This window comes from Macaca fascicularis, chromosome 1 (assembly GCF_037993035.2).
Source record: "Macaca fascicularis isolate 582-1 chromosome 1, T2T-MFA8v1.1".
In the NCBI taxonomy this organism is placed as follows: domain Eukaryota; kingdom Metazoa; phylum Chordata; class Mammalia; order Primates; family Cercopithecidae; genus Macaca; species Macaca fascicularis.
Window position 1 is genome coordinate 37886330 of NC_088375.1, and position 15385 is coordinate 37901714.

Consider the following 15385-nt stretch of genomic DNA (forward strand, 5'->3'; position numbering starts at 1 on the left):
TTTTCCAGAAGCGGGGCACATGTATAGCAATGTTTTAAAAAGGATGATGTGCTCTCAGACATTTACACCATACTTTTTAACACATTTTCTGACCTGCAATGCAATTAATTCTTGTAACACATTATTTTAATGGTACACTAATTAACCTTGAATTAGAATGAATTCTCTGACAATGACTTTCTGTGGAAGCACTGAAGATATCTACATTAAGATCACATAATGATTAATATTCCATGCAGTATTACAAAGCTCAAAAACAAGAGTAGGATTAAACATACTTGTAAACAAACACAGACAAAACAAATCAGGCTTTGGAATTTTAACCTTCAAGATGCTCTATATTTAAATGAACAAAAACCAGCACAATGAGGTATCTGTGATACCTTTTACTTCTTCAAATTATAAAATTCCTATAAACATACTCTAATTTATTATTCACTCACTAACATAACCAGTAATTTGCAGAGATGCTATCCTTATAATTAATCATGATAAAATCAGGAAATAAACACCTGTGGTTTCTTTCCTTTGTTAACCACAAACGCACCTAGTTCAATACAATTATTAAATTATTTTAGGTAAAGAATTCCATAATCTCTTCTCCAGAAGGAAAACCATGAATTAGGTGTGCATTAAAGGTATATCTTCTAAGACTTTATCTAAATTTATCAAATAGTTTACCTATTTGTCTATATAATTATTTTCTCTTTTTCCATGAGTGATATAATCTCTTATAAATTTTCAAGTTAAATTTATTTTTATTGCTACCACAATAAGTGACAATTCTTTGTTTCTAATTTTAAAAACTCTTCTGGAAAAATATCCCAGAAGCATTCAGGAGATTGGTGAGGGAGAGCCATTATTAAAAGGAACCTTTTGTTAGGCCACCAGAAGACCACAAACACTGGAGAGCTCAGAATAAATTCTGGAACTCAAATACAGTAAAATGCAGGGGAAAAAGAATTCTCATCTATTAACCAAGGGTGCTAACACTGTCCTACCTCAGACAGATGAATGACTCTAAAGTGCTTTGAAAGTGCAGGGTAGCAGCTAACCTATTAAGTGGTATTACTTTCATACCTTCTGGAAAATACAGAGAGCACATCTTAATATATGAAATGCTTCTCTGATTTCCGTAGTAACTCATCCTTAAACTAAGTAGAATTTTTTTTTTTTAATTAGACTTTTCTCCTCAGTATCACAAAATTTTAAAAAAGAGGAGATTCTGGCCAGGCACGGTCGCTCATTTCTGTAATCCCAGCACTTTGGGAAGCCAAGGAGGGCAGATTACCCGAGGTCAGGAGTTTGTGACAAGCCTGGCCAACATGGCAAAATCCTGTCTCTACTAGAAATACAAAAAATTAGCGGGGTGTGGTGGTGCGTGTGCCTGTAATCCCAGTTACTTGGGAGGCTGAGGCAGGAGAAATGCCTGAATTGGGGAGGTGGAGGTTGCAGTGAGATGAGATCATGCCACTGTACTCCAGCCTGGGCAACAGAGCAAAATTCTGTCAAATTAAAAAAAAAAAAGGGGGGGGGGGAGTGGGTGAGGGGAGAGGAGGGAAGGAAGCAGATTCTATTATAAAATGAGTCTTGATGTTCTTACGGTATTTTGAGATCAAATTCAAAGTATGTATACCATATATACAATAGACAAAAACATGGCAAAGTTGGTATATTTAAATTTGTAAGAGTTGTCTTTCTGTCATTCTATCAAACACATATGGTATATGGTATGGTACTGTCTAATTAGCAAATGAAATACTGCAAACAGGTGGACGTGAATTTCTCTCTGCAAAAAAATTGGGTATCAATTTATAATTGTAGTAGAGATTGACTTCACCTACCAACAACCTGTAATGTCCCCATCTCCTCTGTACTATCTTCTACCTTTTGCTGCTACTACTGTAGCAGCTGGCCATAGTGAGAACTCCGCTACCTGCAACCACCAGAAATTACACAATGCCTCCTTCTTTCACTTCCCTGTCCATAGTGAAATGACAATGTTGTTTCAAAAACTTACGAATAAGATTGAAAGATAGTCTAACATCTCAAGATATACCTAGCATGGAAGCCAATGACTCCTTCTGGGATAATTTACTTACCAGCATTAAAAAGAAAACCATACACCAGTATGTGTGATATACACTTAAAATCAGTAACTACTGGATCTCTTTCACTGGCAAAGATCTAGGGTAGGGAAAAATGGTGTTGCTAATTTGTCAGGAAATTGAGAAAGATTTCTAATATACTACTTTAAAAAATCTGGCTGGTGTGGTGGCTCATGCCCTAGTCCCAGCATTTTGGAAGGCCAAAGCAGGCAAGTACAAGACCAGACTGGGGAACATGGTGAAACCCCGTCTCTACAAAAAATACAAAAATTAGCTGGGCATGGTGGCACACTTCTGTAGTCCCAGCTACTCAGGAGGCTGAGCTCAACAGGAGAATCGCTTAAGCCCATGAAGTCATGGCTGCAGTGAGCCATGATCAAGCCACTGTACTCCAGCCTGGGCAACACAGTGACACTCATGTTTCAAAAGAAGAAAAAAAAAGAAATCCCTTCACAAGAATTTACTAAGCTATAATGTCAGTGACTTAAGGGTGAAGGAAGATGAAAGGGAGGTATTATTTCATCCTGTATAAAGAAGGTAATTAATAGCAGTAATAATAGGAAGTTGCCATGAAAACAGCTCAGGTATCCATCATAAGACAATGGTATATTCACATGATGGAACATACTGAGCAGTATAAAAGAAGGAAGTACTGAACTATAGCAATAGGATGAGTCTCAAAAACATTACGCTGAATGAAAGATGCCCTACACAGAGGAGTACATATGTATAATCCCATATATATAAAGTTTGAGAACAAGCAGAACTAATCTATGGTAGAATAATATCAAAACGGTGGTTACCTTTTTGGGATTAAAAGAAAAGAGTGGCTGGGAAGGGGCATGAGGAAACTTTCTGGGGTGACAGCACCGTTCTATATCTTCATAGGCGCTTCAGTTATACAAGCATATGCATTTGTCAAAGTTCATCAAATGTGCCCTTAAGACTTGTGCATTTCATTGTATATAAATATTATTTTAAAAGAAAAACCAAATACTGAATTCTAGTTAATTATATGCCCGTTAAAATATTTAGAAGAAAGTGTACTGTTGTCTGTGTACTCTAAAATGTTTCAAAAAATAAAGATTTGACGAATGGCTAGATATTGGTAAAGCAAGCATAGTAAAATATTAATGGTAGAATCCAGATGGTAGAAATATAGATGTTCATTGTAAAATTCAACTTCTCTTTATGTTTAAAATTTTTCATAATATACTCTTGGGGAAAAAAAAATCAAACAAAAATGTGTACACCTATGTTCAGAGCATAATTCACAAGAGTCAAAAGGTAAAAGCAAACCAATGTCCATCAACGGATATCTGAATAAACAAAATGTGGTATACGCATACAATGGAATATTATTCATCTTACAAAGGAAGGAAACTGACACATGCTACAAAATGAACGAACCTTGAAGATATTACACTGAGCGAAATACACCAGTCAAAAGGGACAAATATTGTTATGACACCATTTAAATGAAGTACCTGGAGTAGCCAAACTCAGAGATAGAAAATAGAATGGTAGTTGCCAAGGGCCAGGGGAAGGGAGGAATGGGGGGTGTTTAATGGGTACAGAGTTTCTTTTTTTTTTTTTTTTTGAGACGAAGTCTCCTCTGTCACACAGGCTGGAGTGCAGTGGTGTGATCTCGGCTCACTGCAACCTCCACCTCCTGGGTTCAAGAGATTCTCCTGTCTCAGCCTCCGGAGTAGCTCACGCCTGACTAATTTTTGTATTTTTAGTAGAAATGGGGTTTCACCATGTTGGCCAAGCTGGTCTCAAACTTCTGACCTCAGGTGATCCGTCCACCTCAGCCTCCCAAAGTGCTGGGATTAAGGCATCAGCTACGGCACCTGGCTTGGTATAGCGTTTCAATTGGGGAAGATAAAAAAGTTGCATGGTGGTGGTGGTTACACATGTGAATATATTGTTTTATTTATTTATTTTTTATTATGAGACTGGATCTCAGTATGTTGCTCAGCCTAGTCTTAAAACTCCTGCACTCAAGAGTTCCTTGTGCCTAAAAGTGTGAGCCACCACACTTGGCTCATGTGAAAAAAAATATACATATGTATATTTTTGAGAGTGAGTCTCACTTTGTCGCCCAAGCTGGAATCCAGTGTCACGATCTCAGCTCACTGCAACCTCTACCGCCTGGGTTCAAGTGATTCTCTTGCCCCAGCCTCCCAAGCAGCTGGGACTACAGGCATGTGCCACCATGCCCAGCTAATTTTCGTATTTTTAGTAGAGACGGGGTTTCACTATGTTGGCCAGGCTGGTCTTGAACTCCTGACCTCAGGTGATCCACCTGCCTTGGTCTCCCAAAGTGCTAGGATGACAAGCGCGAGCCATGGCACCCGGCTTCATGTGAGCATATTTAATGCCACAGAACTGTAGATTTAAAAATGATTAAAATGATACATTTTATGTATATTTCACCACTATTAAAGCATACCAAAAATAAGTTGCCAAAGCCCATAGGATTTAAGCTACTTTCACTACTTTCTGATTTTGTATTAAATCTAAGTTTCTGATGCAAAGCAAGACCATAGGCTTGATTTTTAAATGGCACTGCCTACATTAATGCAAATAAGCGTAATAGACAATTTGAAATGCATTTCTCAGTCATTCGTGTGAATAAACAAAGTTCCTTCAAATTAACATCTTAATCAACTATATAACCAAAATAACATATACTGTGATATACAATGTTATTTAAGAGGATGCATTTTTTCTTCCTTCCTTTCTCAAATCTCATATAACTGCATAAATTTAGTCTCAGTATACTGACCCTGCCTTTTAAATCTTTTGCTTTTCTGTTACGTTAGTACTGTCACAGTTTCACCAGAGTTTGCAGCAGTTCCTCAAGCCAAAAGCATGCAAATTGTATTAGGAGCCACAGATTTAAAACAAAGTAGAAAAAGAAAGGAATAGTAGTCAAGAGAAAGGTAAGCCTTCTTCAAAGTATCTGAAAGAATCAACAGACTATAGAAAATGGCTAATGACAACAATTATACTGTCAACAGGACAGAAAAGGAAAGAATGTAACTAAAGACGCAGCCCAATGAAAGTGGAATTTGAGAGTGCATTAGATAAGAATCTATGGAAAACCAATGAACTATATGTATGAATGCTTTTGGGGGACTGATGATAAACATTTGTACTGGAATAATGTCATCTATTTTGCTAAAATATTACACTGTTACATTTGATCTAAAACATTTAAATTACTTCAAAGATTTAAAATACTATTTAAATACTATCAATAAGCATGTATTTAGTGTTGATTGTACGGTACACTAATCTGAGAAATAATGTGTGTGACAAGAATTATGTAAACATAATTTGAGCCTGATGCTTGATAGCAAATATTCTCCCCATACTTCAAATATACTTTTACAAATTATTGAAATCATCCCTTCCCCTTAAAAGATATTTTCCTGGAAGAACCAAAAATATTTGGTATGTGTGAAGAGCTGTACTAACGTGGGTCAAAGATAAAAATCGAACCACCATTTAAAAAAATAAATAGGCTTTAAGATCTTCTCTTTAACTTTTCCCTTCATATTTCAAATTCAATTTTCAAGCATTTCTCAAATGATTGAAAATATACTAAAAGTTGTAATTTAATTTTTTTAAAAAAAGTACATATGACACCATGGTGTTATAAACTCGGACCCTGAAACATCTAAGCATAACTATGAAACTTTTTTCTATTATGCAAAATACAGACAATGTCCCCTAATTACTATACTAGTAGGAAATACCAGGTAATTTTCTCAAATTAGAAATACATGCCTTACTATATTTGCATAGGTTGAGTATCCCTTATCCCAAATGCTGGTGACCAGAAGTGTTTAAAAGTTTAGATTTTAAAAAAAATTTGGATATTTACATTATATACTTGACTGCCCCTCCTTAATCCAAAAGTCTGAAATCCAAAGTGCTCCAAAGACCATTTCCTTGGAGTGTCACACTGTTGCTAAAAAATTTCAGACTTTGGATCATTCCAGATTTTGGATTTTCAGATGAGGAATACCCAACTTGTAGTAATTACAACTTAAATGAATAAAATATGTACACTAGGAATTATACTTATGTACAATAAAATAACTTCATTATGAAATACAAATACATTTTATTTAAAAGGCGTTTCATATATATTTGTTCATATACAATACTTAGATCCAAATGTATGTATTCAAATAATAATTTATAAATTATAAATTCATAGTTATCAGCGAATAATGTATTTACTTCAATGTGTGGGAATACAAATATAGCTTATCATTTTATTATTAAAATTATTATTAAATTTCTCTATGTGCTCACAGCAAATTTTAAGTGCAATAAATGTGACTTTTAGTCATAAAATTAGGTTGAGGCCGGGCGCGGTGGCTCAAGTCTGTAATCCCAGCATTTTGGGAGGCCGAGACGGGCGGATCACAAGGTCAGGAGATTGAGACCATCCTGGCTAACATGGTGAAACCCCGTCTCTACTAAAAAAATACAAAAAACTAGCCGGGCGAGGTGGTGGACGCCTGTAGTCCCAGCTACTCGGGAGGCTGAGGCAGAAGAATGGTGTGAACCTGGGAGGTGGAGCTTGCAGTGAGCTGAGATCCGGCCACTGCACTCCAGCTTGGGTGACAGAGCGAGACTCCATCTCAAAAAAAATAAATAAAATAAATAAAAAAAATTAAAAAAATAAAATTAGGTTGAACCTGCTGAATGAAGATTTTAAGTAAAAATGTATATTATCCCAGAGAATCTTAGGGAATCAGTAGGGAAATATCTCAAGTTCAAATATCACATAAACACAAAAAAGAACTGAATGTCCTTTCAAAACTATAATTGTTACCCAACTTATAATAAGAAAATGTCAAAAGAACAGAAAGGGTTAAAAGTATTTAACTAGAAGTTTAATTTTGAGGCTACACACTTTTACTCCATCATCAAGGCTTACCAAATTGTTTTATTTGCTAGAGCTTTAAATGTGATGAAGCAATACCATTTATTTTATTTTGGGATGTTAAGTTTGATTTTGATTTTAAGCTCCCACCTCCCTTATGTTCTTAAATTAATTCATACAAATCCCTGATTAATAATAAAAGGGTTTGCCATCAGTATTCAAAGCCCAGGCTGAGTTGTCATGGCTGAGAGGGCAGAAATCTGCTTGGAGCAATGAGAGAACCCAACTGAATTCTTGGCGTCTCAGTCTATGAATGTGTAAGCACTTCATCTGTTCATGAAATACAATGTTCTGGCAGGCTGAGGGTAAAGGTAGCTGCATGGTTAACAAACTGGAAGATCTGGAAAGCAGCACTACATCAAAGTAATGAAATACACAAGTTTTCCTTATCTTTACACACACAAAATACGTGTTATTTAGTGTAAGCTATCTGTGTTCTAGGCACTTATTCCACCCCTATCACAGCTGTCCATTCAGTGATCTTTGTGGAGGTCACGCATGAATTCGACTTCTAGTAATATTTTATAAAAGAAATTGTTGCAAACCAGAGCATAACACAAGGAAGGCCAAATGACAACTGTTTATCCTTCTTTTTCTTCCTTTTATTTATCCTTCTAAAATCTAGTGGTAGGAAGAATACTCTCCCAGACCTGGTTTCTACTTAGCAGTTATACGGATTTGAGCAAGTAAATGTAGGTCTCTGAACTTCAGTTCCTGTCTGTAAAACAAGAACAGTATCTGCCTTAGAGAATTGTTGTAAAGATAATATAGTAATAAGTGAAAGTACTCTGTAAACTATCACACGCATTGTATAAAGTATTATGTGTCATTTGAAAGATAAATATTAACAGGCAACATATAGTACACACAAGATACTTCCAGTGAAAAAACTGTGACTTTGAAAAGTTAAGTGGCTTACTTATTTATTTCTGTTATATTATCATCATCCTTCACTCATACTATTAATAATGAAAGTAGCTAAAATATACAGACGGTCTCAACTGATCCAAAACCCTTCTGAAATATCAGATAAACATAAATCAAGTAAGAGCATTATCAGAATATATAAATGAGATGGTGTCACTCCCCTCATGAGACAGTGATATAAGCAAAAAACAAATGTTTGTTGCTGTAAGCAACTGAAATATGGGGGTCGTTTGTGCCGCAGCAAAAGCTGACTGATATAAGTACAATCCACAGCTTAGCAATGAGTATTTACATAGTCATAATAATATTAATATTGATTCAACAGAGATTCAATCAGAAAGCTAAAATTAAAAGTTGTGATATAATTATGTTAGAAGGGTCAGAGAGAGAGGGAGATGAGTAAAACAGTTAAATCTAAATGTAACACAGAAACAAATCAATAATGTCTAAAGTTGAAAAATCAAGAAATAGAAGTATATTATTTAGAGTTATGTAGGTAAGGTGCAAAAGACACATTAAAAGAACTGGAAGTCTGGCCAGATGCAGTGGCTCACATCTGTAATCCTAGCACTTTGGGAGGCTGAGGCAGGCTGATTACTAAAGCTGAGGAGTTCGAGACCAGCCTGGGCAACATGGTGAAACCCCATCTCTACTAAAAATACAAAAATTAGCCAGGCATGGTAGTGCACACCTGTGGTCCCAGCTACACGGGGACTGAGGTAGGAGGATCACTTGAGCCCAGGAGGCAGAGGCTACAGTGAGTCCTGATCATGCCACTGCACTCCAGCCTGAGAATCTGTCTTAAAAAAAAAAAAAAAAAAAAAAGTTTTTGCCTTACGGGAGCTAGAATAAAATGTAAGAAGGATGCAGGTAAGAGATAATCTTTTTGTTTATAAGACTAATAGTAACATTTGATTTTTTTTAAAGAATGAATGTATTAACTTTATAAAAATTTTAACTCACAAGCACAAAGATAAAAAACTACAATAAAAAAATCAAGGGAAGCAATCATGCCGAATTTATTAAAAAAAGAAAGCTATACAGGCATACCTTGTTTTATTGCACTATGCTTCATTGTACTTTGCAAATACTGTGTTTTTTGTAAATTGAAGATTTGTAGCAACCCTGAGTTAAGCCAACTATTATTGCCATTTTTCCAACAAGATGTGCTCACTTCATGTCTCTGTGTCACACTGAGATAATTCTTGCAATATTTCAAAGTTTTTCATTATTATTATATCTGTTAGGGTAATGATCGGTGATTTTTGATGTTACTATTATAATTGTTGTGGAGTGCTACAAACCACACTGAGAAAGATGGCAAATTTAACCAATAGATACTTTGTGTGTTCTGACTGCTCCACTGACTGGCTGTTCCTGGTCTCTCCCCCGCTCTTCAGGCTTCCCTATTGACTGAGACACAAAAATATTGAAATTATTAGCCAATAATACAATAGTCGCTACGTTTCAAGTAAAACCTAGTGTCAAGTGAAAGGAAAAGGGTTGCACCATCTCTCACCTTCAATCAAATGCCAGAAATGATTAAGCTTAGTGAGGAAGGCATACTGAAAATCAACATAGGTCAAAAGCTAGGCCCCTTGCGCCAAACTGCCAATTTGTGAATGCCAGAGAAAAATTCTTGAGGAAATTAAAAGTGCTATTCCAGTGAGCATACAAATGATACAAAAGTAAAAAAGCCTTATTGTTGATATGGAAAAAGTGAGTGGTCTGGATAGAAGATCAACCAGCCACAACATTCCCTTAAGCCAAAGCCTGATCCAGGGCAAGGTTCTAGTTCTCCTCAAGTCTATGAAGGTTGAGAAAGGTAAGGGGGCTGCAGAAGAAAAGTCTGAAGCTAGCAGTGGCTGGTTCATGAGGTTAAAGGAAAGAGGCCATCTCCATAACATAAAAGTACAAGGTGAAGCACCAAGTGCTGATGTAGAAGCTGCAGCAAGTTATCCAGAAGACCTAGCTAAAGTAACCGATAAAGGTGACTACACTCAACAACCATCTTCAATGTAGAGAAAATAGACTACTCCTACTATTGAAAGAAGATACCATCCAGGACCTTCATGGCTGGAGAGAAGTCAATACCTGGCCTCAAAGCTTCAAAAGACAGACTAATACTCTTGTTAGGGGATAATGCGGCTGTTGCCTTTAAGTTGAAACCAATGCTCATTTACCATTCTGAAAATCCTAGGGCCCTTAAAAATTACTCTCAATCTATTCTGCCTGTGCTTTTGAAATGGGAAAACAAAGCCTGAATGACAGTATATCTGTTTACTTCACAACATGGTTTACTGAATATTTTAAGCCTACAGTTGAGACCCACTGCTCAGGAAAAAAAAAAAAGATTCCTTTCAAAATGTTACTGCTCATTGACAATGCACTTGGTCACCCAAGAGCTCTCATGGAAATGTATAAGGAAATTAACGTTGTTTTCTTGTTTGCTAACACAGCATTCATTCTGCAGTCCATGGATCAAGGAATAATTTTGACTTCCAAGTTTTATTATTAAAGAAATACATTCTATAAGGCTATCGCTGCCACAGACAATGATTGCTCTGATGGATATGGGCAAACTGAAAATCTGGAAAGGATTCACCATTCCAGATCCATTAAGAACATGCGTGATGGGAGGAGGTCAAAATGTCAACATTAACAAGAGCCTGGAAGAAGTTGATTCTAACCTTCATGGATGACACTGATAAGGATTCAAGACTTCAGTGGACAAGTTACTTGCAGATGTAACTGCAAGAGAACTAAAATTAGAAGTGGAACCTGAAGATGTGATGGAATTGCTACAATTTCATGATAAAACTTGAATGGATGAGGAGTTGCTTCTTATGCATAAGCAAAGAAAGTGGTTTCTTAAGACACAATCTACTCCGGTGAAGATGTTGTGAACATTGTTGAAATAACAACAAAAATTTTAAAATACAACATAAACTCAGTTGATAAAGCAGTGGCAGGGTTTGAAAGGATTGGCTACGATTTTGAAAGAAGTTTCACTGTGGGTAAAATGCTATCAAACAGCATTGCATGTACAGAGAAATCTTTTACGAAGGAAGACTCAATCAATGTAGCTATCTGCACTGCTGACTTATGTTAAGACATTGCCACAGCCACCCCAACTTTCAGTGACTACCACTGTGATCAGTCAGCAGCCATCAACACTGAGGCAAGACCTTTTGCCCCACGAAGATTATGACTTGCTGAAGGCAAGCCAGATGATTGTCAGAATTTTTTTAGTAATAAAGTATTTTAAATTCAAGTATGTACTTTTTAAAAGATATAATGCTACTCTACACTTAATAGATGACTGTAGAGTGTAAACACAACTTTTTTGTTTGTTTGTTTTTTAAGATGGAGTCTTGCTCTGTTACCCAGCCTGGAGTGCAATGGTGCGATCTCGGCTCACTGCAACCTCTGCCTCCCAGGTTCAAGCATTTCTCCTACTGCAGCCTCCCAAGTAGCTGGGATTACAGGCACCCGCCACCATGCCTGGCTAATTTTTTTTTGTATTTTTAGTAGAGATGGGGTTCACTATGTTGGCCAGGCTGGTCTCAAGCTCCTGACCTTGTGGTCCACCCGCCTCAGCCTCCCAAAGTGCTGGGATTACAGGCATCAGTCACCGTGTCCACCCAGTAAACACAACTTTTATATGCACTGGGAAACCAAAAATTTCATGTGACTTGCTTTATTGCAATAGTCACTTTACTGCAGTAGTCTGGAACTGAATCTGCAATATTTCAGAGGTATGCCTGTATTTTGATTCTGAAAGGCAAAAAACAAACAAACAGACAAAAACCACAAACCCAGTTAGAATCAGAAGACCTGGTATTATTTTGTTTACTTAATGAAAACCACATAGTATTACTAGTCCCTTTGTGCAGTATCATAGTCTTACATTTTCAATTCCAGATGCCACTGACAATATTATCACAGGAGAGATGTTGCCGAAAGGTGAGACAATATTAAGGGCTAACCTTTTATATATGCAGCTCTGAATTACACATAAGTTAATTATTATCTATTCTACAGATTATCTATGATCACTCAATGCTTTCTTCCTAACAATTACTACCTTTGGCCATTTCAGTAATCTTTCACAGCATCACCAAAGAATGAGAAAATGATTAGAAGTAAATTAGTAAATGTTGCTTCTTTGTTAACAACTATAATGCAGGGTCAGTTAAAACTCAGTTTGTGAATGGTATTATTCACAACACAAATAAATTAAGAAGTAATAGGCAAGGCACAGTGGCTCATGCCTATAATCCTAACACTTTGGGAAGCTGAGGCAGGAGGATCATTTGAGATCAGGAGGACAACACCAACCCGGACGACACAGCAAGACCCCATCTCCACAAAAAATTAAAAAATTAGCCAGGAGTGATGACACATGCCTGTAGTCCCGGCTACTTGGGAGGCTGAGGCAAGAGGACTGCATAAGCCCATGAGTTTGAGGATGCGGTGAGCTATTAGTGCACCAATGCACTCCAGCCTGGGCAACAGAGTGAGACCCTATCTCTCTCTAAAAAAAAAGAAGTAATATATTTTATAAAATAATTTACTATACGATTCCTTTAATTAGTAGGCCAGCATTTAAATTATTGATTTACCAAAATTCGGACACAGTTTTCTAGAGATACATTTATTGAGCAAAGAACAATATACCTAGCTGTTCAAGGTATAATAACAGAAGAAAGCTATTTATAAATGAGATATTGCTATTACCTGTAGATTTCACTTATTATGCTAATAATCTCTCTCTTTAGCATAAACATATGGAAGCTATCAGACTCCTACAAATTTCAGGTAGTAACTTCTAAAACATAGATAAAAATATGTTTGACACAATCACAGAACATATCTTAACTAGGTAACAGCATCTCATTTAGATATTCTGATATACTCTTAGCCATGCTGTACTTTGAGTTGTAGTTCATTGGCCTACCATTTAGGAAAAAGCACTGGGGCAGAACAACCATAGGAAAATAATTAACAGGGCATGTTTTACATACCTCTTCATCTTTTACATTCACATCCACATTTTTCGATTTGATGGCTTTGGTTATATGGTCAATGTTGTTTTCCCTGCAGTAATCAAATATATTTTTGTCTTCTTCCCTAGAATAAAAAAAAGAAAGGTCTTTTTCTTACTGGGTAATACAAAAAAGTTACATATTTTCAACACAATCTGTTTGCTGCTGACATAGATGTTAATGGACTCTGTTTAAAAAAAAATTTACATGAACAGTAATAGTTTTTCAGTAGCTGTAATACATCCAACTCCTGAAAAGACTAAAGTTCTTAGTTTCCCACTTGCCTTACAGGATAAGAGAATAAATTGTTACTCAAGTTTTTAAAATATACATGAAAGTTATTTTCTTAAAGCAAAGAAAATCAATTAGACAAAAAGAGGACGGCATTAAAAAATTCAGAAATCCTTTATAAGATAGTAGAATCAAAGACTAGAAAGAAAAGCTGGGAAGCATACTACATACCCAGCACTCTTCTAAGTATATTGTATGTGCTAATTCACTTAATCTTTCATCCAACAACTTCACTTTACAAATGAAGAAACAGGCAAAAAGGAGACATTAAATGACCTGCCAAATGGTACTACATTTATCAAAGGTAGAATAAGAGCTAGAATTCACTTAGATCAACTGATTTTGTATATAGTACATTTTTCTATTATATTATGCTGCCTTTTGACTAATCAGCTGCAGTCTATTCCAAAATCTGAAGCAGAAGTTCTTAACATGAAATCTATGGGCTCTCTAAATAATGTACAGAATTATCTTTATAATGCAGGTGCATTTTTCTGGCTGTTGTATGTACAGGGGGAAGAACTGTTTCAATCAGATTCTCAAAAAAATCAGTGACTCCCATAAAGATCAGTAATTTACAATATTAACAATCAAACTGCCCCATATGTGGACTGAATGTTATGAACAAGTATAAAGGAATGCATTTTCCGTTCCAAAAGTCAAACTAATGTGTTTTATGACTTGCAATGCCATAGCAGCCATTCATCAGAAAGCAAAACACCTGGTCATCGGAGTTCTTATATCTTAAAAGCCAATCTAAACATCTTGTGCCATATACAGTCATAGCTAATTTTCTTAAAAGACACTACTTTGGCATCAGCCATCTAAGCATTCTTTAAGCATCTGAAGTATTTTATTGAGCACCTACTACATGTAAGGCACTGGACAAGAATTTGTTGATAACAGATACAAGGCTAAGCAAGAAAGTTTGCCTTTAAGACACAAACAGTATAGTTGGGATGACACAAATCTACACAGGATTAACATAAAAGCTGAATCCTTAACAAGGACTACAAGAAAAGAAAGGAGAAACAACTTGCTTCAAGCTAGAGAAAATGAAGTAGGTTTTAAGTAAGAAATCATGTTTAATAGGTCTATATGGTCACTTGAAGAGGCCCTGTTAAACGGAAGAGAAAATGCTTTTTTGATCTTATTCTGTAAAGAAAATAAGAAGTGAGGCCAAACCCCAGAAAAGAAAATTCTGATTTTAAAAAGTAGAGCTGCAAATAATACCACTTTAGTCATATTTAACCACCATTAAAAACACCATGTCTCAGGAGGCTGAGGCAGGAGAATGGCGTGAACCTGGGAGGCGGAGCTTGCAGTGAGCTGAGATCCCATCACTGCACTCCAGCCTGGGCAACAGAGCCAGACATCATCTCAAAAAATCAAAAAAACAAACAAAACAAACAAACAAACAACAAAAAAAAACCCATGTCCGCACTTTGGGAGGCCGAGGCGGGTGGATCATGAGGTCAGGAGTTTGAAACTAGCCTGACCAACATGGTGAAACCCCGTTTCTAATAAAAATACACAAATTAGCTGGGAACGGTGGCACATGCCTGTAATCCCAGCTACTCAGGAGGTTGAGGAAGGAGAATCACTTGAACCCAGGACGTGGGGGTTGCAGTGAGCCAAGATCATGCCACAGCACTCCAGCCTGGGCGACAGAGTGAGACTCTGTCTCAAACAAACAAAAAAACAAACACCATGTCTATGAAAGAATACCTTCAGAGTTCCAACTTAAGGATAATAGGGACCTACTTTCTTTCAATCCAGTAACAGAAAACCCACTAATTCAAGAGGCACCAACCTCAACTGTTACAGAAAGGACTGTGTCTTTTAAAATCATAGCAATACTACAGTGCTACTCGCCAATTGTTTTTGAATTGGAAAATAATGGGAAGTTGGTGGTAGGGCACAGAAAGGAAAGCAGAAGGATCCTTGGCATATGGGTTACCCATACTCAGTAATATGAAAGGGTTATTCACAGATGAGAGGACCTTTGGAGTGGCCCCTATTCCTGAGTCCAACTTCCAAAT

General features: G+C 36.5%; 1 protein-coding gene across 5 annotated transcripts in view; it reads right to left on the reverse strand.

Moving 5' to 3' along the window:
* The window catches only part of ACBD6 (acyl-CoA binding domain containing 6), a 227741-nt gene that overhangs the window by 122366 nt on the left and 89990 nt on the right, over positions 1-15385 (reverse strand). For all 5 annotated transcript variants that reach the window (XM_065533231.2, XM_065533306.1, XM_065533204.1 and 2 more), the window contains exon 5: positions 13032-13137. In XM_065533231.2, the coding sequence (XP_065389303.1) occupies positions 13032-13137 (106 nt within the window). The remainder of the gene's footprint in view (positions 1-13031; positions 13138-15385) is intronic.